General features: G+C 36.1%; 1 protein-coding gene across 3 annotated transcripts in view; it reads left to right on the top strand.

Annotated features, from left to right (window-relative positions):
* Window positions 1–26,251, top strand: part of CRISPLD1 (cysteine rich secretory protein LCCL domain containing 1) — a 45,754-nt gene that overhangs the window by 17,072 nt on the left and 2,431 nt on the right. For 2 of the 3 annotated variants that reach the window (XM_030011949.2, XM_030011951.2), the window contains 12 exons: window positions 5,077–5,195; window positions 5,327–5,459; window positions 6,984–7,099; window positions 8,000–8,100; window positions 9,218–9,397; window positions 9,490–9,550; window positions 9,676–9,742; window positions 10,361–10,491; window positions 13,709–13,752; window positions 13,846–13,918; window positions 16,676–16,751; window positions 25,061–25,191. In XM_030011949.2, the coding sequence (XP_029867809.1) occupies window positions 5,077–5,195; window positions 5,327–5,459; window positions 6,984–7,099; window positions 8,000–8,100; window positions 9,218–9,397; window positions 9,490–9,550; window positions 9,676–9,742; window positions 10,361–10,491; window positions 13,709–13,752; window positions 13,846–13,918; window positions 16,676–16,751; window positions 25,061–25,191 (1,232 nt within the window). Of the gene's footprint in view, window positions 1–5,076; window positions 5,196–5,326; window positions 5,460–6,983; window positions 7,100–7,999; window positions 8,101–9,217; window positions 9,398–9,489; window positions 9,551–9,675; window positions 9,743–10,360; window positions 10,492–13,708; window positions 13,753–13,845; window positions 13,919–16,675; window positions 16,752–18,001; window positions 22,930–25,060; window positions 25,192–26,251 lie in introns of those variants that run through there. The other variant, XM_030011950.1, reaches the window with a different exon arrangement.

Below are 26,251 nucleotides of genomic sequence, written 5' to 3'. Positions count from 1 at the left end.
ATGAATGAGGGAACTAGCAGATGAGGAATCAGATGCCACACACACCTACATTTCAAAAGACCATAGTTACCCTTTTTATGAAAAGAAATAACTTCCTGTATTTTCAAGTAATGGTGTTTGAAGAGTTTATTCATCCTTCATCAAGCAAAAGGATCCTTGCCTACAGCCATGCAGAGATTTCTTTTGAACTTTTTCTGTACCAATTGTTTCAAAAGAGTTAAGTTGTTTTAGCAGTGTCCTTAGTTTAAATCTGTAAAATACCAGCTGATGATGATAAATGTTGTGGAAGAACTTTTTGAATTAAGTTTAAAGCATCAGAAGTATGTCAGGTCAGTATATATTTCAGTAGTAAGATTTTAATATCACTAATGACGATGTGGTTTAAGTATGAGAAATGCCTACTCCTGATAGGATGTAAAATACCTGTGTTGCTGTGACTCTTCGTATTCTTCCACTTTTATTCTGGCTTTTTTTAAAATGCCAAGGTGCTTGGCATTTTAAAGATTCACTGACTAGTTCTATATTTGTTTGAAGTTCTTCATTGTGTAACTTGCTCTGAGTGGACATTTTTATGTGTTTTTGGAAACCTTTCCTTATATATTTGCTTTCCTGCCTTTATCTTTTTTCTTCACTGTTTTAAGGAAGAAGGGAACACTAGGAGAACGAAAGCCTTTTGAATTTTATGAAATGAAACATGAAAACATATGTGTATATCTTTCTTTGTATATGGATTTGCTTTCATTGTTTGAAGCCAAAAGCTGGCCATCATGTAAGTGAAACAAGGGAATGCTATTAAGAGGACAGGAATAAAACTCCCATTCCAGTAAGCAGGTAGGTTTTTTATACTTATACAGATTATTTTATGTTTGTTTCATTTAGCCTGCTATGTGAGCAAACACAGAACAAATATGATAAAATGCATTATATTTAGAGCTAATCTGACTGGATTGGTGTGAAAATACTTTAAAATTAACAGTCTTTTATTCCTTAGAATTAACATACACAGTTTTTCTTCATATAACTTCAACCAGAATAATTAATTTAGGAGGGAAATTTGGATCTCCTATTTTAACTACTGGAAGAGAAGGACAAAAATCAAGGTGTCATGACTAAGGTAAAGCAGCTTCTTCCTGTTCTTGATCCAGTCTCTGAAGCAATGTTTAGGCATGTTGGCAAAGCAGTACAAAACCTTTTGAATTAAGTTCCAACTACATGTAACTGTAGAAATTACCTTTAAAAATACCTTTAAGCTAATTTACTCTACATTACCTGTGATATGGGATTGCAGTCTGTCAGATTTCTTTTATAAGTGTTTCATTTGTTTTCAGAAATTCTGTACCTGTTTATGATGTTATTAGCACCTGTGTAAAAGTTTTGCATCACTGGAGTAGTCAGATACAAATGTAAGATAAAGTTTTCCAAAGAACTGCGTCAGGGATTAGGATGTCAGTTTCCCCCTTTTTTATTAAAAATCATTAGGGTGATCCTGGAGATTGAGAGACTTTTTCATTTCTACATTAATTTGGAGTTGTTTTGTATTGCTTCTGTCTTGGTAGGGGTTGGAGACCCAAGTAACTGACTTCTAATCCCTTCTACCTTTTTTTTCCCACTGGCTTTAGGAGGTTATTGGTGTTTTATTCCTTTTTTTCCTTTGAAAGTCTCTGGCAATCAAGAACGGGACTTGGATCTCAAGGAAATTTTTTGGAACTGGGACGTTGGGTCATTTCTCCCAGAATATTTAATAAATTTGATGTAACATAGGAGAGGTTTTATTTTAAATCTAACTTCGATTAACAGACGCTTCAGGAAGTGGTTGCTTTGATGAGAAAATGAGACAGCTGGACAATGAATACTCCAATTAAAGAGGTTGTTTCCTAAGTGCGATTTACACTTGACAGATTTTTTACATCTGAATATGTAATGCTTTTAGTATTTACTCCATCACACCCCAAACCAATACTTAAATAATTAAAATGAAGAAGAAATTAAGCTATATCCTGGTAATCGACTTGGTGTACCTCCATACTATGGACTGCAATTTGGCACTGAGATACCTGAAGTAGCTTTGAAATAACTGGCTCCATTAGCAACAATAACCATTGTATATTTGAGCACATTTGAACTCAAAAATAGTCTTGATGAAGAAGAGGCAATGTTAAGTTGTACTGTAGGTTGATATTTTTCATGACCTCTTCTCATCCAAAAAACCCCTGGATCAAACTAAACATTGGCTGGCAGGACAATAGGCAGTGTTTTCTGACAACAAAATATGCTAGGTATATGTGCTTGATATCCATGCGAGGTAGTTTTTGTATCTGGCTTTAAAAACAAGGGGTTTAGGTGTTAAAGGTTGAGGAACAAATGAATGAATCCTTTCTTCTATGGCACACAGAGAGCTTTTCCTGAACAACTGACTGTTCTGAAGTGACTTCGTTGTGTGGTACATGCATTGGTGAGAAAAGCAAGACATGTCGCATTGTTTGCTGCAAACCCAAAATATATTTTGACACATGATTCATGTTTCACAACATGTTGAAGTTGGGGTTATCCGTTGATTGATTAGCCTACTGTGTCTTTGGGTTATGCAGTATGATTGGGTGAATTCAGTCTGTACACAGAAGCAAATATTTACTGTAAGATTTCTGATTATTTTTATCATAAACCTTTTTTTTCACCACTTTTCATCAAAATTTTAGTGTATGAAATCTGTGCTGTCACACTGTGTACATTTTTTTTATAAAAAGATACCTGTCTTTTAATGCTTGTGTTTAAATTCTGATATATGAGACAGTTCCTATGAGATAGTATCACAGACATTTTACAAAGGTACTGAAATATGAATTAATCAAGTTTTAAAATGCATATTCTTTCTCCAGTGTTATACAGATTAGATTGCTAAAGCTGTTTTTAGAGAAAATGGTGGGGGATGCTTTACAAGAGACTATATTGTGGCATTCTGAGGTTCATGAGAGCTACAAGAAATTTTAGCTGGCTTTGGAGGTGGGAAGTTTTAAAAGTGAGCAGATGCCCACGTTTTGGTCTAGCGTAAGTCTAATTTACTCTAAATCTGTGTTTCAGAATCCAGTTGGTAAAACCATTCTTAACAGCAATTATTTAGGAAATATGTTAACTTTACGACGTGTTCATATTCAGAGCTAAATCTAAGTATTACAAGATTTTGAGGCGACTTAATGTCATACAATATATGCAGCTAAGACAAACTGTAGTGGCCTTTATTTTAAAAAGTTACAGTCTCATGATTCCATTGTAGAATGATGAAGCAATTCTACTACAATTTGTAAGAACAAAATATATATGTGGAAAAAGTGTGTTAATCTTTGATTTTTACAATGGGTACAATAGGAAGGTACAATGATGGTGTGACAAGGAAAGGGAAGAGGAAAATATTTATACGAACTGTCGTATAAAACTTTCTGATTTAAGATTAGAATGTTTTCTTATGGCGATTAAAGAATGCTATGGCATATGACATTGACATACTGGCCCAGTAGGATGAATAGAAAATTCCTACTGTTTCCTAAAGTCAGTGGGTTTTGTATCCGTATTTGGGCTAAAAGCTTTATTCTTTCATTATTATACTGTTAGAGTAATTCTGTCAGAATAAATGTTGCATTTTGGGAGTCAAAATCTACCGTCTAAATTTCTTACTTGCTGATGATATTAATAATAACAGACAACATGGAATGCAATGCATTAGAGACTTATGAAGAAAAAAAACTAAGAACAGATATTCTAGGATTAAACTGAGTGATATTAAAGTCTTTACATAATCATGGTCTTGCATAACCAAGGACATATTTGTTTTTAATGAGTAATCTAATAAATAAGGTGAAAACTGCATGTCAAAATCAAAAGAAAAATAAATTCTAGCACATGGAATTTGTCTGTTATGTTTGTGTATTCTTTGGCTGTGTTAGGGAGTTTTTTACCTTTAATCTGTGCCAAAAATTTGTAGACATGATCTCCAATGTCTGTATGGGAATTTGGGTTTGGAAATACTGAATTACTGTTATTTAGATAACACAGTCTCACTCTATGAAACTTAGTCTGAACTTATGATGAAATAATTGAGGTTCTATCAAGAGATGTGTTTTCTTCCTGGAAATATTTCAGTTTCCTAACCTGAGCATTGGTATCAGAGAGTCAGGTATCTGGAAACTATTTCTGCAACTATCAGGAGATTTAAAAAGTCAAGCAGCGGTATGGATACTTTGCACAAGAGAGACCACTTTGAGCAAACCCCAGCTGGGCACAGTAAGAACTATACATACACAGTATGGTATAATGTCTTTCAAGAGGAGTGGGTTTTAGTATGCTTTTGAAAGAAGGAAACTTGCATTTGCCTTTCAGCTACAAGCCTATTCTTTCTTGTCCCTTAAAGAATAAAAAATAAGGATAAACAATTGTGATAAACAATAATTAATAATTTTTTTCTTTAACTTTTCCTAAGCCTGCCTCTTACTAACATGAATGTTTCCCTTTTTGCCAATCTAGCCATAAAATCAGTGAATGACAACCTTACTCTAGCTTTCTTATTTTGTGTTTGCACTGTGTATTATTTTAAAAAAGCTGATTATAGAAAAGGAAGAGAAAATTGCTTTCACTTCAGATAAACTATTGGTTTAGAGGAAAAAAAGCCTTATGTTGAAAGTGTGTTGGATAATACCCTTTTGGCTAAAAAAGTGCCTATTACTAAAAAGAAATCTCACAAGACAGAAAATGCACTTAATTTAGCTTGGAAAGTTGAACTAAGCCTTTCAGTTTCATATTTGTGCTTTATTCACTGCAGCATGGCTGCACATGCTTTCTAAAGGGAGTGCTGTGAAGGGATTAAAACGTTTTTTTCTCTTGGTGAAAACATTTTTTTTTTTCTTATGTAACACAAATGGGGCATACAATTGTCAAGTCTCACTTTTTCTTCAGACTTCTGGCCCAGTAACAGAAGCTTTAAAAATGGACAACCCTCTTTTTTTTTTTTTTTTTTTTTTTTTTTAGTATGAGATACACACCAAGTATTTCTAAGGAGATGTCCCTTTCTTTTCTTTCAAATTTCAGACGTGGGACATGGAACTGGAGAGATCTGCAGAGTCGTGGGCTGAAACCTGTCTATGGGAGCATGGTCCTGCAAGCCTTCTTCCATCAATTGGACAGAATTTGGGGGCACACTGGGGCAGGTAGTTTAAGATACTGTTTTATACTATATATTTTTTATTTAAGTCTAACAAAATTTGTTTGTTACTTAAAGGAAGAATGATAGAAGCTGCAACTTTTGAATGATCTAATAGACTACTACTGGCTTTCATAGGTACAGACCTCCAACATTTCATGTCCAAGCATGGTATGATGAAGTGAGAGATTTCACGTATCCCCATCCTCATGAATGCAACCCATATTGTCCTTACAAATGCTCTGGTCCTGTTTGTACACATTATACACAGGTATGTAGGTGGGTTTGGTTTTTGTCAGCTATGGAGAAGAGTGGTTGAGACCTCCAGTTAGGTTGCTGTATGACACGTAGAGCATATTAGTCTTGCAGTATATACCATAGCACTAAACCACAAAAGGGGCTGCTTGTTATTAGACTCCATAGTTAAAAGCATTGGGTATCGGTGACATAGAGTAGGGTTGTCATGTGAATCTTTAGATTTCATCCTCATAAATATCACTTCCTTAACAGGACTAAGGAAAAAGCTCACAAACCCCAGCATTAAATTGAGTGTACTGCTCAGTGCACATTGCATAATCTAGTCTCTGTGCTGGTATGCTGGTAGTCCTTTCTGTAATATGCTGAAGAAACAGCACATTTAAAAAAAAAAAAAGTTTTCTTAGGTGAATTCCTCAGATTAAAAAACAGTTTTTAACATGTTGCTTTAACTTCAGCAAGGTTTTGAAATTGCATAAGAACTAATTTATTTGGTACTTCTGAACACTGTGTATCTAGCCTGAATTTTTCCAGAGGGGACCAGTCATGTTTTCAGTGAGTGGGAAATACATGATCCTCTGATTATACTAAAATCCCCATAGAATTTTCAATAGAATATTAGAAAACTTCTACATTATTAATTTTTAAACATTTTTTTCTGTTTACTAGCACTATTTCCCATTGTATCTAATCTTAAGACGCAGTTACCTCCATATTCTTATTTACCATTTCTGTAAAAATACCTGTAATTACACTTATCCATTACATGCAAAATCTACAATACATATATATAGTTCTTTGTGGTACTAATTCTTCACAGTACCTATCTCTTTCAACTCCTATATCCTGCTGGAACTACACAGTTGGCTTATCTTGAATTAATAAAAGTTTAACACCTGTCATATTTGTCTAATTTGAACGTTCCAGCCTTTGTTGTTCAGATCATTTTGAGATCTGCAATGAAAATTGTTTCAACAGATGAATAAAGGAGCACAGCCACCTTAGATTGCAACGACGGGAAAGCATATTAATTTAAAATCCATGACTTGAGTCTTTTTGGTGTATGAGTTTTTTTGTGAATAGTTTTATCGTTTATGTTACCTCCTTTCACTGCTGACAAATAATCTATTCTCTCAGTCTAACCAATCTAAACCCTTCTGGGTCCTTAGGTTGTGCTGACAACTCCAGGGCACAGGAACCTAACATCTAACTCACGATTATCTATTAATTGTAATTTCAAGAATCAGTTCTTTGGATCATGTTTTATAAATATTTTGCTACACTTCCAAATATATGCTTAGACCATTTATGTAAAATAAGAGCCGTATCTTTTGTATCAAGGTAAAGCTTTTCTTTCTAATAAGGATATAACTGCATGGCCTTTTGGCCGTTGTAATTAGGTCACTTCAACCCATTTATAACAGAGGGGAATGTAACATCACTTGCAATTTGAGTTTTATACGTTTAAGTTTGGAGACAGTTTTGATTTTATGTTAATCAGCTTTGGTTTTCACATGTCTTTCTCTTTGCTTTTCCATAGGTTGTTTGGGCTACAAGTAGCAGAATCGGTTGTGCAATAAATTTGTGTCATAACATGAACATCTGGGGGCAGATTTGGCCAAAAGCAGTCTATCTTGTATGCAATTATTCTCCTAAGTAAGTAGGCTGACACACAAAAATATCTTGGGGGGGCAAGATGCTTTATAATAATCCAGGAAACAATCTGAAAAGAAATCAGTCTGGGGTTTCTATTTTTTGTACTGTTACAAAGTAGAGCATTGTTCCCAAGGCAGCGTTTGGCTGTACAAATACTCTTGTGATTTTCTAGAGCTTCAGTTTTCTGGCCTGTGTTTTAGCATACAACATCAGAGATCTTTGTTGTAGTGTGATATTTGTCTGAAAATTAAATGTATCTCCCCATTGTGACTTTAAGGAATGTGTAATATGAAGCCCATGGTTAAGATCAAATTCTATAGGATATTCTATTTAGGAGAGTGGAGCCTGTTCTCATGTAATTGAGGAATTTAGTCTTATGGTGCTATGCCAATCTGAAAAGATCTTACAGCAGCTTACGGCAGTACTTCAGGTTTTTTTTCATGGACTTTTCAGTTACTTCCTGTGCATTTGGTATAGAATCACAGAATCATAGAATCATTTAGTTTAGAAAAGACCTTTAAGATCATCAAGTCCAATCTTTAACCTAACACTGCCAAGTCCACCACTAAGCCATGTCCCTGAGCACCACACCTACATGTCTTTTAAATACCTCCAGGGATGGTGACTCCACCACTTCCCTGGGCACCCTGTTCCAGTGCTTGATAATCCTTTCGGTGAAGAAATTTTTCCTGATATCCAATCGAAACCTCCTTTGGTGCCACTTGAGGCCATTTCCTCTCATCCTATCACTTGTTACTTGGGAATATCAAAACAATGTTATTGTCCTAAGTGTCTGATGGTTTTCATAATTTATTTGCCCACATATTAAATGCTGTTTAATGTTCATATGTTAATTTATTAAGGCATGTTTTGCTATTTTTTTTCTTTTTTCATGTAAAGGGGTAACTGGTGGGGTCATGCTCCTTATAAACCTGGCCGCCCTTGTTCTGCATGTCCCCCTAGTTTTGGAGGAGGTTGCAGAGAAAATCTTTGTTACAGAGGTATGTACCATTTCAACAGTGCAACTATAAATGGGAAGAGACATGTAACCTTTCTTTTGCTTTCTTTCCTCATTATGCTTTAACATAGTGGAATAGACTATATTATGCATGTGCCCAAAAACCTGGTAGGGGCCTACTTTACTATGATGAATGAGATAATATCTTAAGGTATGTGAGGCCGAGCCTCACCAGAGGGAGTGGAGTATACTGAACTCTTGCTTATTTAAGTGCCGATTGAGGTCTTCTAGTACACAAAGATGTAGGCTGTCGCTGGGTGCTATTTGTATGCCTTTTTGTAATTATATTGGAAGTCTATGTAGTCATCTATTTATAGGGAAATGTTATCTCAGTGACATAGCCATATGCATTACTATAAGAAGAATCAAGAACTAGACTAGAAGACATTAGTAATTAAACAAAATATCAGCTGGGATGATTATTAACTTACAATTTTCATAATGCTATTCATATTTTATAGCATTGAAACACAGCATGTTATGAAGCTGCTATTTCTTTTTGTTTTACTCTGTGTACAAGTAATTTAGCAATTTTTGTTAATAACTTCTGAAATTTCTTACGGACCGTAAAAGCTGCACAAGTGTGCCCAAATATCTTCCTTATGGTTCTTGCTTAAGTAAGAAATGTAGATTCAGTGATGCGTATTTCAAAATTATTTTCATTATGTATGAATAGAAGGACCTCATTTTCAGGTGTATGTTTTTATGAAATCAGCTTCTTTAGTTACAAGTCACCTATGAACTTGGTGAAACTATTCCAATGTATAATAGAAATATCATCTTTGTTCTACTGGTTTTCTGATAGCATAAAGATACGAAAACAGGAGTGTTAAGAGCATTTTCATACACATTTAGTTGTGCTGCCTGTGCTAGAAAAAATCTACGTTTTATCAGCATCAGAAACATTTGAGATGCATTATTAATCTTGAGGTCTTCAACTTATGAAGCAGTGGAGAGTTTTCCTTGGTTTCTTGCTTGTATTCATACACCATTTTATGAGAGCAAAGCCATGTTATCAAAACACGGTAAAGGATTTATATTCCACAAACACTGATTTTTTTTTCCTGAGAGATTATTTTTTTGCCTGTTTTCTGAAACAGAGGATTCAGAAAGGCCTTATTCTCCCCACGAACCAGAAGAGGAAACCAATGAGATTGAACGGCAGCGATCCAAAGCCCAGGATGCAACGGTGCAAAGCCGACCAAGAGCTCATTCACCTTCAGGCTCCACAGGCGCTGATGACAGTGAGAAAAATGAAGTAATAAGCACACAGCAAATGTGTAAGGAATTTACCTGATTTGCAAGTGGTCAACAAATTTGAATTATATAGTACCAAATTCATTGCAGTGAAATTGCTTTTTGCTTGTTTTAGCTCAGATTGTTTCATGTGAAGTAAGGCTAAGAGATCAGTGCAAAGGAACAACTTGCAATAGGTATGGTAAATTTTACAGTTATCATTCTGAGATTATTCTAAAAGGCTATATTTGTATGTGAGCTGGAATATTTTCCCTTTTTGTAGTCCCAGGATTTAAGACCAAGTTGTATTTTATTTTCTTAGGTATGAATGTCCTGCTGGCTGTTTGGATAGCAAAGCCAAAGTTATTGGAAGTGTACATTATGAAATGGTAAATATTTTTAAATTAAATTTTGTACCAGTAGAATGTTTAATGAAATGTCTTTTCTACTGGAATACTAGTCAAAATAATATTAAAAATGGATTTTGAAGAAGTCAATATTCACCAAAAATAAAAGCCTACACCAAATGTTTAAGAGAGCATCAGATGATCTAAGTTTGCATCTGCTATTCTGCATGTACTGTCCGAATGTACTTCATGCTTCTTATACATGCACAGAAGTAGAACTTTTGTGTCCACATACTTGCATGTAAACATGTGAAGGTGAGACTTAAGGAGAAATATAGCAGTTGGTGGGTAGAGTCATATAAATTGTTTCAGTAACATAGGCCTACTTGTGTCAGCTTAACTGAAAAACAGTATAGGAAATAATAGCTACTGTAAACAAGTATACTGTAAATGAGTATAGTTTATCTCTGAGTAAGGCAAAGTGGTGTTTTCTTCATTTGAAATAATACCTACATAGACCACATCAAACTTAATAGACTATCTACCAAGCTTTTAATGACACATTATAATTAAAACCTTTTTTTTTTTTCACAAATAAATTACAATGTAAAATAGTGGTTTTGTCTGACATGGAACTGCTTTTCCTACTCTGTTTTTCAGCAATCCAGTATTTGTAAAGCTGCCATACATTATGGCATCCTAGACAATGAAGGTGGTTGGGTTGATGTCACTAGGCAAGGAAGGAAAAATTACTTTATCAAGTCTTACAGAAATGGCATTCAGTCAGTTGGGTAAGTTTTCTTAAAATTAAATTGTATGGAAAGGTTTTCACCTGTTTCTTTTTTATCATACAAAATATGTCACAGTAATAACATTTTGTTCATACTTTTTATCATAAAGAACATGAAAATGCTATAAAAAGGCATGTGGATATACAGGTATTGTATCCATTCTGAAACTTTAGCCAGTGTTTAATGGTGGACAGAAGTGATGCAATAATGATGCGAAAGAAGGTGAAATAATTTACAAAATCACTTGGGCAGTAAGTTAGAATTTGTAGTTAAATAATATCAATATTTGGAATATTAAATTAATTCATTTGTATGTGTATATATTTATTGTAGAAAACTAGTACATACTGGCACTGAAGTAGCTTGTTTTACATGTTTTGGACAAAGCTGGTAATATTTCCGGGGTTGGACTATGGACACAGCAATCTATGACAGCTAACAAGTCAATAATCTTACAAGTTTGTGTTTGGAAGTAACCATCTTGTACTGTGCATATGAACTGTATGAATCGAGTAGAAATTATACCTCTTCCTATATGTTTGATAGTTTCAGCACTATTCCACAACTTACATATGATATTTTGCACCAATATTTTGCAAAATTTCTGCATTGGCCAGTGATGGAATAATACTGCATACTGTGGAAGCTTCATTTGGAGGTGTTGTTCACACTGTTCAGGTGCTTGCCCCAAGGCTGATATATGAAAACAGATCCAAATACTTGTTGACATGCTAAAATTAGAACCAGAAAAACAGTGCATAGAAGTGGAGAATAGTTGTCTGTTTCCATATGTAATTATCCAATGATAGGACAACATCAATATCAGTATGTTTGAATCTTAAGTTATTAGTATTTGCAAATTACACTTCACTATATCATAATGTATTCTGCAGAGCTGTACATTGCTGTCCTTATTTCTGTGTATGGTTAGTATATGCATAATAGTAGCATGTGTGTAATAGTTAATGTAGGAGCAATATCAACCTGAAAGAAAACAGAATTTTGCTGAGTGATATATTTGGCTCAGGTGTGAACCCAAGGTTAAGGAAATGAGCAATCCTTAGAGGCTGTGCTCTCACTCTGTGCTGTGTAAACGAATGCCACATGCTATGACACCTGTCATAATTTCTCTTTTCAACAGATTTACCTAATCCAGGATAGAGAGAAACATTGACCAGGTAGACTAAATTCAGTGGTCTATAATTTGGGCTACCTGGGTAGCACTTAAGGCATTGATATCAATTTGTTTCTTTGGATCATCTGATGATCTGACTGTGGTTTAAGTTACCCTACCTAAAAATGAAGATACAGAAAAAAATCTCTTTTTTAAATGCTCTGAGACAAAGAAGGAAGTAAATCTTGATTATATCAATACTAACGTATTAGAAGCCAGCTTTCTTGCAAATGTAGGAGTAGTTAAACTGTAGAAAATCTTCAAACTAGAAGGAACTTATTTCCCATGACTTGAAATCTCTGTGTTTCTGTGCTGTATGAGACAAAATTGTATGAGTGTCCAGTTTACAGAGCGTGTTTAGCACCTATCCTCTGAGAATCAGAACTCAGAGTGAGGTTTAACACTGGGTTTTGTTTGCTATGGTCATGGATAATTGTATCATTGCTGAACAGTAATGGCCATTTTGGTTTTGGTTCTGTGATTCAGGTGTTGTAAAAAAAATTAGATGCCTTATAAATAAAAGACTGTTAAAGGACCAAATCTATACCTTCCTATCTACAAGTATATTTCAGGAAACTCCTGCCGCCATGTTTGCACACAGATGACATAATTCTTCATTAATGTCCTATAGTGTTTAGGACATCACCTTTTATAGTGAATTTACAACATATTGTGATCAGGCATGAGCTTCATAAGTCAGCCTATAAATCAAAGTCTTTGGGATAAATAAATACAATTTACCAAAGTTCAGCCTTCAAAAGGCCCATCAATAAGGCTGGGGATACCTTGCCGCTACCTGACTCTCACCAGTGTCTCTAGATGGAGCCTTGCATAAACTGCATATCTAGTCAATGAATAGATGGAATGAAATGGATCTCACCTCTAGTGCATATTGCAAAACAGAAAGACAGAAAAAGGAATGTCAGTGCAACATACAGCAAAGTTCCTAATCTTCAGCTCCTTTGATTTATAATCAGGATTGCTAATACAGATGTTTTTTCAACTGTTGCATTTTCATAGAATAGGATACCATTTTTAACAATATCTCAATAAGCTAATCAACAGTAGAATACAGTGAACTAATCTCACATCAGTGTTGGACAATGCTAGGGCAACAGAAGTATGAGCTAACTCATTGGAATCCAATAAATGAGCAAATATGAAATTGGTGGGCCATACAGCTAAATAAACCAACGCAAGCAAACAGTTTCTGAATACAAATTGCAGTGCTGTGGAGCACACAGAGTAATTTGCCCCAAAGGTGAATAGGGAATCATTTCCTTGGTGTTTTATTAAATAATAAACAACTTTATGGGTGCCAAAAGCATCATCAGGTTCTTTGTTACAGATGAAAAATATTAGAATCAGAGGCATAACCAATGAGTTAAAAGAGGAATAAAGAGGAGAAAAACAGGAGATAAAGAAGATTAAAATAGAAGTGTTCATCAATTGTAATGTAACAACAGAATATATATACCTGACTTTATATAAACAACAGGAAATAGATACATCTGGGTACCATATAATTACTGAGAAAACCAGACTGTTACGTGTTATACTGGGTTTTTAGTGATACTGCTGATAATTGAACATAGACATAAGATCCAAAAGTAAAATTTAATGAAATTTTTCAAAAAGGCTGCCAGGAGAAACTCTTTTCAGTGTTGGAGCTGTTTGTAGGAATGAACCTTTAGGGGGAAGTGAATGATCTCTTCTGGTAGATGAATGCTTCTGAGCAACCACAGATTTTTGAGGGACAAACAGATTGCATAATTGGTTCCTAGCACACTTATTTTCTTAGCAAATTAAATTACTGAAGGAGTTTAACCTGCATTCCTGGTTTTGAAACAGATTCACTGGGAGTACAAAGTAAATCTGTCTTTGCAATAAATAGATTCACAACTGGGGAGAGGGGGTGCTGTGAGTAAAAATTGATTGGGGACAATGTCTTGAGTTTATTTCTAGATTCTCTAATAAAAATTCTTCTAGCTGAAAGAAATCACTGAGATTATTTACTGACTATTTCTGTTATTTCTTTTTCAGAAAATACCAGTCTGCTAACTCCTTCACTGTCTCTAAAGTAACAGGTTAGCACTTATTTCTTATAAACTCAGTACTACTTTGAGTTACATTTTTTCTAAATAGCACATATTTATTTGTTTCTGGTTTACTTTCTTCAGTTCAAGCTGTCACCTGTGAAACAACAGTGGAACAACTGTGCCCATTTCAAAAACCAGCCTCACACTGTCCAAGGTAAAATTCTTTGAGTTTTATTAATTTAAAGTGCTGCTACATTTTCTGTCAGTTACTAATTATCTACAGTTGTCATTGATAAAGGTGACAACAGTAGCTGTAAAAGTGAAGCCAGAAATGTTTTACTGGTATTTTAGTCTTTGGTCAAAGTAGAAGGCCAGGTAGGTAAAGATGATCTACAGGCTTTTTCACTAGGAGATTCTTACTTTCTTTTGCCCATAAAGATCTTTCTTTGGTCCCTTGGTAATTCTTAGTGAAATTGTAGTTGGTTAGACTAAAGACTGCGAAGAAAAATGTGTTTTTATTTTTCATTGTCCACTATTACATCTATGCACCTTGGGCAAAATACAGTTTATTTCAGTTTATTTGCCTGTAAAACAGATACAATAAAAGGATATGATACAGACATTTATCATAGAAGTTATCAACTTGTTTGGGAGTTCTGGAGGATAGAGAGAGCAAATATGTTTGCAAAAAATTTGAAATGTATATGGTTAAGATAAGGTGTGGTCTGCAGGTCAGTTAACAGCTTTAAATATATGTGCCATTTCTTTGAAGCCTATGTTTTAACTCTTTGAAAGGAGCCTGTGCCACAATATTTTGAGGAAGGAAATCAGTAACAGTTTTTAAAACCATAGATGAGTCAAAGGTAAATACACTGTAGCATGATTTACCGCAAGCTAAGCTGGAGATATCCACAGGATTACTTTCATAGCAATCCTACAGCCAATACAGGAAGCAAGTACAAAGCCAGAACTGCTAGGAAAACATCCCTTCATGTAGCACTTGGGTCCGTGGACTTGTTTGGTGTTTGGCTATGACTCCTGGATTTCTAGCTGGAAGATGTGGAGAACTAAGCGAAGGAGTGGAATGCAGGAATGGATGGGTACAATCTCATACTTCTATCTTTTTTTCTTTATTATTAAAAACTAAACCTAGCTCCATTAAGAGAAAAATAGGTTCTGTCTTTAAGAAAATTTAAAAATAAAAACAAGGCTAAAAATGACTGATTAATTGTGATGTATCAACTTAAGGAACTTCACAACAGCAGTGATTCATTCAAGATTCTGCACATGCTCTTAACTTAATTCTGAAAATGTAGTCTCAGAAGTTACAAGCAGTAATCAGCTATGGCATTGTTTGCACAACCTCATTTTTCCCCTCTTATGCCCTAATCATAAATCAGCAGGTCTTCAAAAGGCCGCTTTCACATCTTGCTTCCTTCAGACAAAAGTCTCTTTCCTAGCTGCATCAGCCTGTTTGAATTACCTATCTGGTAAGACTGTAGCATGCCCAAGTGGTGTGACATGCCGAATATTGATTGGAGTGTGGATAGCATCCCCGAGAAGAACACTTGCCCAGGGCTGCCCCATGTAGGGTGGCTCCAAAGCCATTAGTGCATGACCCATTTTTTAAATAAAACAACACAGAATAGACCTTGAGCTGACTGACACTTCCTCCTTGTAGCATATTGCAATTACCAAATGTCCTGGTTTTGGCTGGGATAGAGTTAATTTTCTTCCTAGTAGCTGGTATAGTGTTATGTTTTGGGTTCAGTATGAGAAGAATGTTGATAACACACTGATGTTTTCAGTGGTTGCTAAGTAGTGTTTAGTCTAAAGTCAAGGATTTTTCAGCTTCTCATGCCCAGCCAGCAAGAAGGCTGGAGGGGCACAAGGAGTTGGGAGGGGACACAGCCAGGACAGCTGACCCAAACTGGCCAAAGGGGTATTCCATACCATGTGATGTCATGCCCAGTATATAAACTGGGGGGAGTTGGCCTGGGGGGATCGCTGCTTGGGAACTGACTGGGCATCAGCCAATGAGTGTGTGCATCACTTGTTTTGTATATTCCAATCCTTTTATTGTTGTTGTCATTTTATTATTGTTGTTATTATCAGTATTAGTTTCTTCCTTTCTGTTCTATTAAACTGTTCTTATCTCAACCCATGAGTTTTACCTTTTTCCTTCCAATTCTCTCCCCCATCCCACTGGGTGGAGGGGAGTGAGTGAGTGGCTGTGTGGTGCTTAGTTGCTGACTGGGGTTAAACCACGACACCAAATAAGATGCTCGACACCTTCTGTACAACTGTTAGCTTCCCACATGGTTTTCCTGTGCATTTTGGAGCTATAGCAGGCATGAATCACATAGAGTTTTTCTCAAAGGTTAACAAAATGCAATTGAATAAAGACAGTCTTTGTTTCAGTAGCTTTCTGATCTCCTAGAATCAGCTAGGAATCGCATTACTTTCCAAAGTTTTTCATTTTAGTCACAGATGCCAAGTGCTCACCCTCATTCGAATTTGCTAAATTGGCTTGCATCACCAAGTCATCAGCACCATAGCGGGTCCTCATTCTGATCTGCTTCTCCTGAGAAGGTATTCAACTGTGCAGTTTGTACAGGATTCTGTAGAAACAGATAATAATATAAGAGTGAACAGTCTCTCTTCTCAGGGGATTTTCTACTGGCCTCACATATGTTGAACAAGAACACCATCTGCTTATCCAAAGGGAAGAAGAGCAGACCTGTTGAAGTATGTTTTCATGCACTTCATTATGAACCACAACTTACATGAGCAATGTTTTCACCCGTATTGTTAAAGCCTCAAAAACTGACAGCCTTTTAGTATTGGTATGGACCCATATGTATGCATCATCATGTTGATTTATACTCAATAATGCTGATGTTGAATATGATATAGTAATACTCTCATGCCATTCTTTCTAACTGTGTGTGGTTTATTTTTGATATTTCAGGGTGTATTGTCCTCGCAACTGTATGCAGGCAAATCCACACTATGCTCGTGTAATTGGAACACGAATTTACTCTGATGTAAGTATAGTGATTTACATTACATTATATAATGAAATATAAAATCCTATGAAAAGCTATAATGTAAAGATAATAAGATATAATGTAGATATCCAGTTTTCCTCCATATGCTGATTTTTTACACAGTCTTTTCAAATGTTCTTTTTCAGAGGCTCCCATTTAAGTTAGTAGTACTCAGCTGCTGAAGATACGGAAAGTTTTTTGAAAACTCAGTGTAGACTTCAGTAGTCTCTGGACCCATATTTTCAATTTTTTATCAAAATTCCCACTGATTTGTTCAGTATTGGCAGTGTATACTCATTTAAATCCTTGCTCTTTAGACCCTGATGCAACCATAACTTCTGTGAGATAAACTAACCAAAAAAAAATATTCTGAAAATAAATGTCCAGAGTCTCATTATTTTGGATATTTCTTATCTGTGTAGATAGCTAAATATTTGCAGCAGGATTTTGATATATTTGTGTAAAGTATCTCACAGTGTCACATTATTTTAACAGACAAATACTGTATTTTTTTCTGGTTGTTGTTCTGTTTCCTAGTCAACTTTTTTCCACTGTCTTTTCTACATCATGTTTAGTTCTGAAGTGGGAAGACAGAATGAAAAAAGAGTTCTTTTTTATGCCCCTCCTTTGTCATCTCTCTATGGACAAGGCAGGATGTAGTGGCAGAGAGAGCAGTTCACATTTTTGCCAGTAAACTGTATGTTTTAACTGTCTTTTAGCTGTCATAAGGAATAGTATGGCAACCAGCTGGGTCAGATGATGATTTTCACTACTTTCCAGCACTTTGAAAGGTGTGAAAATAATATGCAAATATTTATTGGTCATTCCATTAGATTACCTGAGTAACTTGTCCTGAAAACACTCTTGTCCGTAAGTCGTGTTACATGTGCGAGGAGTACTTCCAGTTCAGGAAGATGATTGATTTGTGCGTGTGGAACTGGGTCCTTAATGTGTGTAAGAGGGGCAGTGAAAATAGATTCAATGAAAGTCCATTGTGTGGAAGAAGATTTTCTTTCAGTTCTGTGGTTGCAATCAAAGGCTACAGCCAAAGTTTCCCAGTGAGTTAGAAAATACTTTGTTGTAGGAGAAAGAAGACCCATTTCTGTTTAACTTACACAGGAGGACATCTCAGAATATGTATATTTGCTTTGGTTGGAGAAGTCCCAGATGACTTTAATTAGTATTATAGAGTTATGCTTTAAAATTATTTTAGATGTACTATCTCATTATTCATCTCCATTGTATAGAAATGTGTGCAGCCATACTGCTTTTAGGAAAAAAAGGACATACATACAGGTAAGAAACCAGGGATGGGAGTCTTATCAACTTCAGATGCTGTCAGGGTAGATATCTACACTGAAGGTGCTATTCTAGGTTATGTTTATAGTAGTTTGCAGTACATACAGTATAGTGGTAAAGGAGATAAATAGGCATCTGCAGAGCAGAATTCATTTGACCTTTTCTGAGTGTCTACCTCAGTATGAGATTAATTGCCTAATAGAGATGTCTATTCCTCTCCATTTCCTACAGAAGGGTCCTAGGGCATCTAGCTCAGGTGTAGACAGATGTGTCCTACCTATATTTGTACAGATATTCCCATCAGTGGTATCAGCATTATATGATTTTCTACAATGTTCCTTTGTTGCTAACATTTAAATTATTTTAAAACTCAGATACTTTTTATTGAAATTTTCACTAAATAATATGATTGAGTATTTTGTGCATTATATTACTTAACTAGTTTCAGGTAAAGTATTTATAGAGAATGATCTATTTAATAAGTGTGTCTTCTTTTGCAGTTTTTCATGTATTCACAGATTTGTTCATTGATAAAGAGAATTTATTTGCCCAATTGTCATAGCAAATGTATTTGAAATTGCAGTCCATGATCTACTTGGCTGATTCCACAAAACAGATAGGGTTTCTGTGACATTCCTGCAAATTCTTTTGTTTCAAAAGTGCATATATATGTATATGGAGGTATGCATATATGCACATGACTATTTATTTGCACTACTGCTTAGAGCACTTGCATTCAGTAAAGGAAGAATATTTTTCAGAGATATTAAGAAAAAAAAGCAAATAACATTAATTGATGTGACTAATGCAAAAAGTTATGTTTACAAAACCATTTTTGTAGTATTCATGAGAATAATCTAGTTAAACCTTTCCTTTTCTGGCTTTGGTCTGATCAGACATGTGTTCTTAAAGTAATTTCATATTTTGCAGTGACTTCTTTTCCTCCCTGTTCCTGAGAAGAGTTGTTCTCTGGTTTATCAGTAGTGCCCCACAGAGTTTTTAGCCTTTTTTCCTCCCATTCTTTTTTTCCTTTGATATTGCAATGACTGTCCCTAACTTGATTGAAACAAACCCCCCATTATTTCTTCCTCCATTCTTCCAGTCTGCTAGCTATTGTTTCTTTATCTGTGGCAGATAAATCACAGCCATGGTTCATATAGCCAGCATCTATAAACTTATGTTTGTGGGGAGTTTTCACATAATACCCATCCATCTATGCTCTCTACCTTCTATTTTTTAGTTGATCTCCTTTTGTTTCACTTGTCTGGAGGTAGATTGCAAGAGGTAAAGTATCTCTTATTCTGAGCTTATGGTACAATTACTGTCTTTTCTGAATAGAGCTATTATGGTATGAATAAGAACTGTAGTACCTGTCATTCTCAGCAGAAAGAAGTACAAATTACTCATTCTTCCTATGGCCAAAACACATTGCCACCTTTGTGCTTTGTGTCCCTGCTGGCCCCACTAAGAGTTTCCATATGGCAATGCTTTGTCTTGTTGGGAGACCAGGAAAAAAAGAAAGTTTCCTCCTATCTTGTGCTGAAGAGGTGGTTCCACCTTTTAACTTTGGTTAATCCATTTTGTCTAAAACTTTTTGAGTCTTATTTCTATAATTTCAGAATCGTGTCATGTTGACAAGCATTTTAACAATATCTGTATTTTTAAAGCACTTTTCAATATGACCTCATTTATGAAATAAAATAAAAACCTTCCCAAGAACTGAATCATGTCAGGCCCAATGTGATTGTCTGAAGTCTGTTGGAGACTATCTTGCAGCACCTGCCTGTACAGAGATTGTCCTTTGTTGTTGCTGTTAGTCCCTGGATTATCAAGGTACCAAAATAACAAACATTTTCATAGAGAGAAGGAGAGGCTACAATAGTTCAGTTGAAAATTCTTTCACTTGCAGATTTTTTTGGTAAAATTTTATTTTAATGGACACACCTAAGATGTGTATATGGTAGAAGTTCTTAACCACATTCCAGTTGCCTTGTAAGAATTTCTAAAGAGATTAAGGTTTATATTTATCCTGTTGTTTTCACAGTAGGCAACATTTTCCCAAAGACAATCTCTTACCAGTAGTGACTACATTATGGGTGTTGACTGAGCAATTCTACAAAAAATTGAGCCTCCTTTTGGGGGCTAGAGATCAACAAAGGTCTTTTATCTAAAGAATTTGATGGAGTTGTGTAATTTCATACCATCTGAGGACTTTGGCCATATTAAGTTTTGGTTCAGTAACCATATATGGAAATATTTCCCTAATACTTGTGCAAAAGTATTCATGATTCTCTGCTGTGATAAAATATAAACAATATGATGTCAAAAAGCTATTGAATAGTTCTGTAGTCCTGTGATGGTGAGGGAGAGATCAATGTGGTTAAAATGCCTTTGCAGAGTACTGCTATGCTGTGGTAGATATTTGGTATTTTGCTGAGTAGCTGAAGAAGGAAAATAATTAAGCAGCTTGGTATTCAGATTCTATGACCTGTTAAATACTAACAAATTTCAGAGGGTTCACAGCACAGCAATAAAGCATGGTCATATAATGCTGTATGAAATGTTTATGTTAACTTAAAAATGCTGCCTTATATATCCTTTGGAGTCAGTTCATCAAAATTAAAGAAACAACCCCAAATCTCTGATGAAGACTTCCAGAACCTGGCATAAGGCTGCTAATGTAAAATATCAATTATATGCTGAAATTTATGATAGACCTAAGCGTGAAATCCTGTTCTGCTTAAATTAACAGGAGGTTCACCTTAACAATTCAAGGAAGTGTGATGAGGATGACATAATATTATTAAGTATAGGAAATATTATGGCATCAGAACTGAAATCTGATTCCATTTAGATGAAGATTGCCAAGCTAGTGAAACATTTTTGAAAGCTCAAAGCAGATAAGACTTTCTCAAAAAAATTATATTTTGTACATATTGATAAAACCATATGCATTTATTCATGTCTATTCTTACAAGCTAGTTCATAATTATGAATTTATACTCATTTAATTGTTCATATATTCAAAAACTATGCACATTTGTTCTCTAGTCTCATCTGGAAAGCAGCATCAGAATATCGGTTTATTTTTCATCTGAAAATGGCCTCTGAGTTGGCCTCATCAGCCCCATTCTTCTGACCTCTCCTTTTTCACATATCCCATATAAGTGCCTTGCCTTCAGCTTTAAAATGTTGTGTATTAGCCTAGCTGTACTTCATTGATCCAGTAACCAACTGCTTTGTCAACCCTAACAATGACCCCATCCTTTACTGGAAATAGTTTCCAACAAGTGGTCAGCCTCTTCTGTCAAAATCTCCATCTCTTGAATTTTCCTTTCTTTTTTACTTGACTAGAAACTTCCAAATAACATTGGAACAGCCAGTATCTTAGCTACCCTCAAATGTAATTATGAAGGTACCTACCTGTCTAATGACGTACACAAAGTGTAGCCTTTCAGTTATTATTACAGAGGTGACAATCTTTGATCTGTCTTTTCCCCAACTGTACCTCTAGCTTTTTTTATATCTCCGCTGTAAACTGAAAACAAAGTTGCTACTGTATTATAGTACTAGTAATTAATAGTGTTCTTCTAGTTCTTCACTGTAGTTAATTCCCTGTAAACCTTGTCTTTTGTTTCTTTAGACTGTAATCCTGTACTGAGGAGGCCATTTTTCCCCCTGTATATTTGAAATTGCACATGATCAGTCTGATCCTTAGTTACTTCCACAGTATGAGTACATAAAGGATACTATAATCCTAAAAATTAGGTAACTACTGGTGTTCAGGATATAACAAAAGTATTGCAGCCCTGGGAGGGGAAGGAAAAAGTAGAGGAGCATAAATGGCATCCCTTCTGGCACGTTCAAAAACTGCAGCCAGCAGTGTGAAAAGAAAAACTCTAAAGTGTCTTTGCAAAAGATTCTTTGCATAAACAATTTAAAATCTTTACTCCTAGAAATATTGTAACGTTAAAAGACAAACTATATAACAGTGAAACTGGCAAGTTCTGTGCTTGGAATAAGAGTGGGAAAATCATTGCTATTTTAAATTACTGATTTTATATAGCCTTGAGATTACAAAATAGCTATGGTAACAGATACAAATTATTCCAATTATAACTGGAAGAAATGCAATTCTTGTTTAAATAGTGGCCTGTGTGACCAGCTATTGATATTTATATTGGCTAAGTTTCTTAGGTTGGTTGTGGAAAGACCTATTGCAGTGGACTTTTTCCACTAAACAACTTGGCTTTAAGTGGAGATTCACCGTAGCTGGAACTACACTTTGCTGTGGTGTGTATTGAAGATTGAGACCTACATTCTGGAGTATCTAAAAAGTTTCATTCTTCTGGTGATTAATTTTTAAAATGCTGAAAGAGTAGTAGAGGACTGCAAATTTAAATCAATTATTTAAATGAACATTATCAAGATTGTCACTGAGCAATTCTTCCGTGGATAATATTTATGCTATGTAGGTTCATGAGAGAAATTAGTGACCAGAGAATGTAGGTTTCACTCACATGAAGCTGCTGTTAACTTCACAGAGAATTTTCATAGAATCATAGAATGCCAGGTTGGAAGGGACCTCAAGGATCATCTGGTCCAAGCTTTCCTGGCAAAAGCACGGTCTAGACAAGAGGACCCAGCACCCTGCCCACCTGAATCTTAAGTGTCAAATGTTGGGGAATCCACCACTTCCCTGGGGAGATTATTCCAATGGCCGATTGTTCTCATTGTGAAAAATTATTCCTCTTGTGTCCAGTCGGAATCTCCCCAGCATTGGCTTCTACCCATTACCCCTTGTCTTTTCCATGTGACTCCTTGTAAAAATGGCGTCTCCATCTTCTTTGTAGCCACCCTTTAAATACTGGAACATGGTGATAAGGTCTCCCCTAAGCCTTCTTTTCTCGAGGCTGAACAAACCCAGTTCTCTCAGCTTTTCTGCATATGGCAGGCTTCCCAGTCCTTTGATCATCTTTGTGGCCCTTTTCTGGACCCTCTCCAGCCTGTCCACATCTTTTTTGTATAGCAGGGACCACCACTGAACACAATATTCCAGGTGTGGCCTGACAAGCACTGAGTAGAGTGGGATAATGACTTCTTTGTCTCTCCTGGTGATGCCCTTGTTGATGCAACCCAGCATCCTGCTGGCTTGCTTTGCCACAGCAGCACACTGTTCACTCATATTGAGCTTGTGGTCCATCAGGACCCCCATGTCCCTTTCCACAGAGCTGCTCCCCAGCCGGAGAGATCCCAGCCTGTGCTGCACTCCTGGATTATGTTTTCCCAGGTGTGAGACCTTAAACTTGTCCTTGCTGAACTTCATAAGGTTCTTGTTAGCCCACTCTTCCAGCCTATCCAGGTCTTCCTGCAGGGTGGCTCTCCCTTCCAAAGTGTCCACTTCCCCACTCAGTTTGGTATCATCGGCAAACTTCATCAGGGTACACTTGATCCCATCATACAGATCACTTATGAAGGTATGAAACACCATTGGGCCCAATATCAATCCCTGGGGGACCACACTTGTGACAGGTTGCCAGTTTGAAAAGGAGCTATTTACCACCACGCTCTGGTGCTGCCTGTCAGCCAGTTCCCCGCCCACCGCACAGAGCACTTGTCTAGACCATAAAGAATCAGTTTCTCTAGGAGGAGGCTGTGGGAAACCATACTGAAAGCCTTGGAGAAATCCAGGTAGACAATATCCACTGCTCACCCCACATCAGTTGAGCAGGTTACTTTGTCGTAGAAGGTGATCAGGTTTGTCAAGCATGATTTGCCCTTGGTGAATCTGTGCTGTTTTTTCCCAATCACATGCTTCATTTGACTTGTGATATCCCTCAGGAGGACTCGTTCCGTAACTTTCCCAGGGACTGAAGTAAGACTGATGGGTCTATAATTTTCTGGATCCTCTTTTAAGCCCTTCTTGTAGGTGGGGGTAACATTAGCCTTCTTCCGGTCTTCTGAGACGTCACCTGATCTCCACGATGTCTCAAACATTATGGAGAGTGGCCTCGCAATGACATCAGCCAGCTCTCAACACTGTTGGGTGGATATTGTCAGGGCCCATTGATTTGTAGGTATCAGGCTCCCGTAATAGTTCGCATACCAACTCTTCCTGCTCTGTTGGTGGGTCTGTGTTTGCATCAACCTGGGTTTTTGTTCTCAAGGCCTGGGGCCCAACAGTGCTGCATAATTTTGCCTGCATAATGTCTATGGAATTAGACCCTGATTTAAAAATTCTTCTTTTGAAGCAACTGGAGAGTTCTCACCTCCTGACTCTATTTAGCTCCTTAGAATTGAGGAGCTAAAGCCATTAGTCTGCCATTAATCAACTGTCATAGCTAAGGAATTATTTTAGACCTCTGTCTTCTGTTTGATGCTCATATTATGCCTTTAATCTAATTAGATTTTAGTGTTTGTCCATGCCTGGATAGGAAATTGTGATGTTCCCTTTGAATATAGATCATTTCACTGATGTTTGAGGTTTTGCACCTAGAGATGGAATTATTGCAGTCTATGCCTCAACTTTGGGGTAGGACATCCTCTGAGAAACATATGACTGCAGTGTGCCTTTGCTGTTATACAGTTCCCCTGTTTGGCTCTGGCTGGAGGTAAAACTGAATCTCCTGATCTATAATAATTGACTAAGGTTTGGGTTTTACTGCCTCTCTGCTGTTGAAGGGAAGGCTGATAAAGCCTTTCATTTTGAAAAGCTCAAGAATTCAGACATATTCCTGATCGTTGAACTGAAATTACCTGAAATAAATGATTTTGGGGTCATGCTGCAGGAGATCTTTGAAGAGGCAGTGTCTGTATTCCTATAAACTGGCCTAATTCCTACAAAACAGATCTAAATATTGTAAGATTAATAAAATCAGTCATGCAATAAATATATAATTATTTTATGTTTCCTAGAACTTGGTTTAAATGTCTTTATTAGTTTTCTTCTAAACAATTTTGAAATAAAAGGATGAATGAAAACTAATCTTCTCCTCATTCTTTCTTAGATATCCAGTATCTGCCGGGCAGCAGTACATGCTGGTGTAGTCCGCAACCAGGGTGGTTATGTTGATGTTATGCCAGTAGACAAAAGAAAGGTGTACATTGCTTCCTTTCAAAATGGGATATATTCAGAAAGGTACAGAGCCCAGTTTCAAAGATTACACTTTACCCCTCACCTCCATAAGATTTACAAAGTCTTGCATTGTGTCTGTTTGTACCTGGGGCAGTGCTAGAAACCAAACAAATAGGCTAACATGGGTGATTTACAAAGCTTGTGTAACAGCTGTGGTGACTTTGGAGAAGCTGTGGTACCAGAGGTGCCTGCCTCCTCTAAGCTCATAAATCATTGCTCTAGAAAGCTGCTTATGAAATAAAATAACCCTCTTTACTTTGCTGGTTCTGTTGCAACTAACACAATATTTGATAAGAAAATTGCCTTTGCTTTCTTTGGGATTTTTTTAAAATTAACATTAGTGATTTATTCTGTCCAAGCTAGAGGATCTGCAATAGATGAGTACTAGTAGCTGATGCAGGTTCATTGGTTCGTGATGAAATGTTCATTACTAATTTACATGGTATTGAAGCAGTGAGCCTGGATCATAAATAATATTCACAAACATTAAAATTCACACTCATTAAAACATATTTTTAATTTTTTTTTTCCAATGCTTTGACTGTTTTTGACAGTGATATTCTGAAAGACATGGAGATGCTGTGAAAGTTCATTGAGTTGTATTCAGTGTATTCATGTGTTCTGTGATGATAATGCATGGCTGCATTTTGCAGATTAAATTTAATCCCTGAAACAGTTCTCCAGGTTCTAAAGGAAGAAAGGGAACTTACCCTAAAAAAAAAATCTTGTACCAGTCTTTTAGTCCTTGTAAAGCTAAGAATGATTGTTATCTCTAAAACTATAGGCTTTCCAAGAAATTTGTGGGGGAAAAAAACTCCGAAAGTTTCTGTAGAGAACTTGGAAGTAGGAAAAGATAGAGCATTTTTTTCTTATTTTTAATTGGGGGTGGGGGGATGTCTTGCCTCTTTCACTCAAACCTTTCAACAAACCTGGAAACTTGTAAAATACAGATTTCCTTTGCTTAGTGGATGACTGAATTTACATATTCTTTGGCCTTTCCCCATGACCATCCCGTTCCCTCAGAAAGAGTGCTTCCTTACTGACACTTTTGTTCTCCATATAA

This window comes from Aquila chrysaetos, chromosome 4 (assembly GCF_900496995.4).
Source record: "Aquila chrysaetos chrysaetos chromosome 4, bAquChr1.4, whole genome shotgun sequence".
Classification (NCBI taxonomy): domain Eukaryota; kingdom Metazoa; phylum Chordata; class Aves; order Accipitriformes; family Accipitridae; genus Aquila; species Aquila chrysaetos.
Note: the sequence above shows the minus strand (reverse complement) of the source record. Positions and strands in the feature narration are given on the sequence as shown.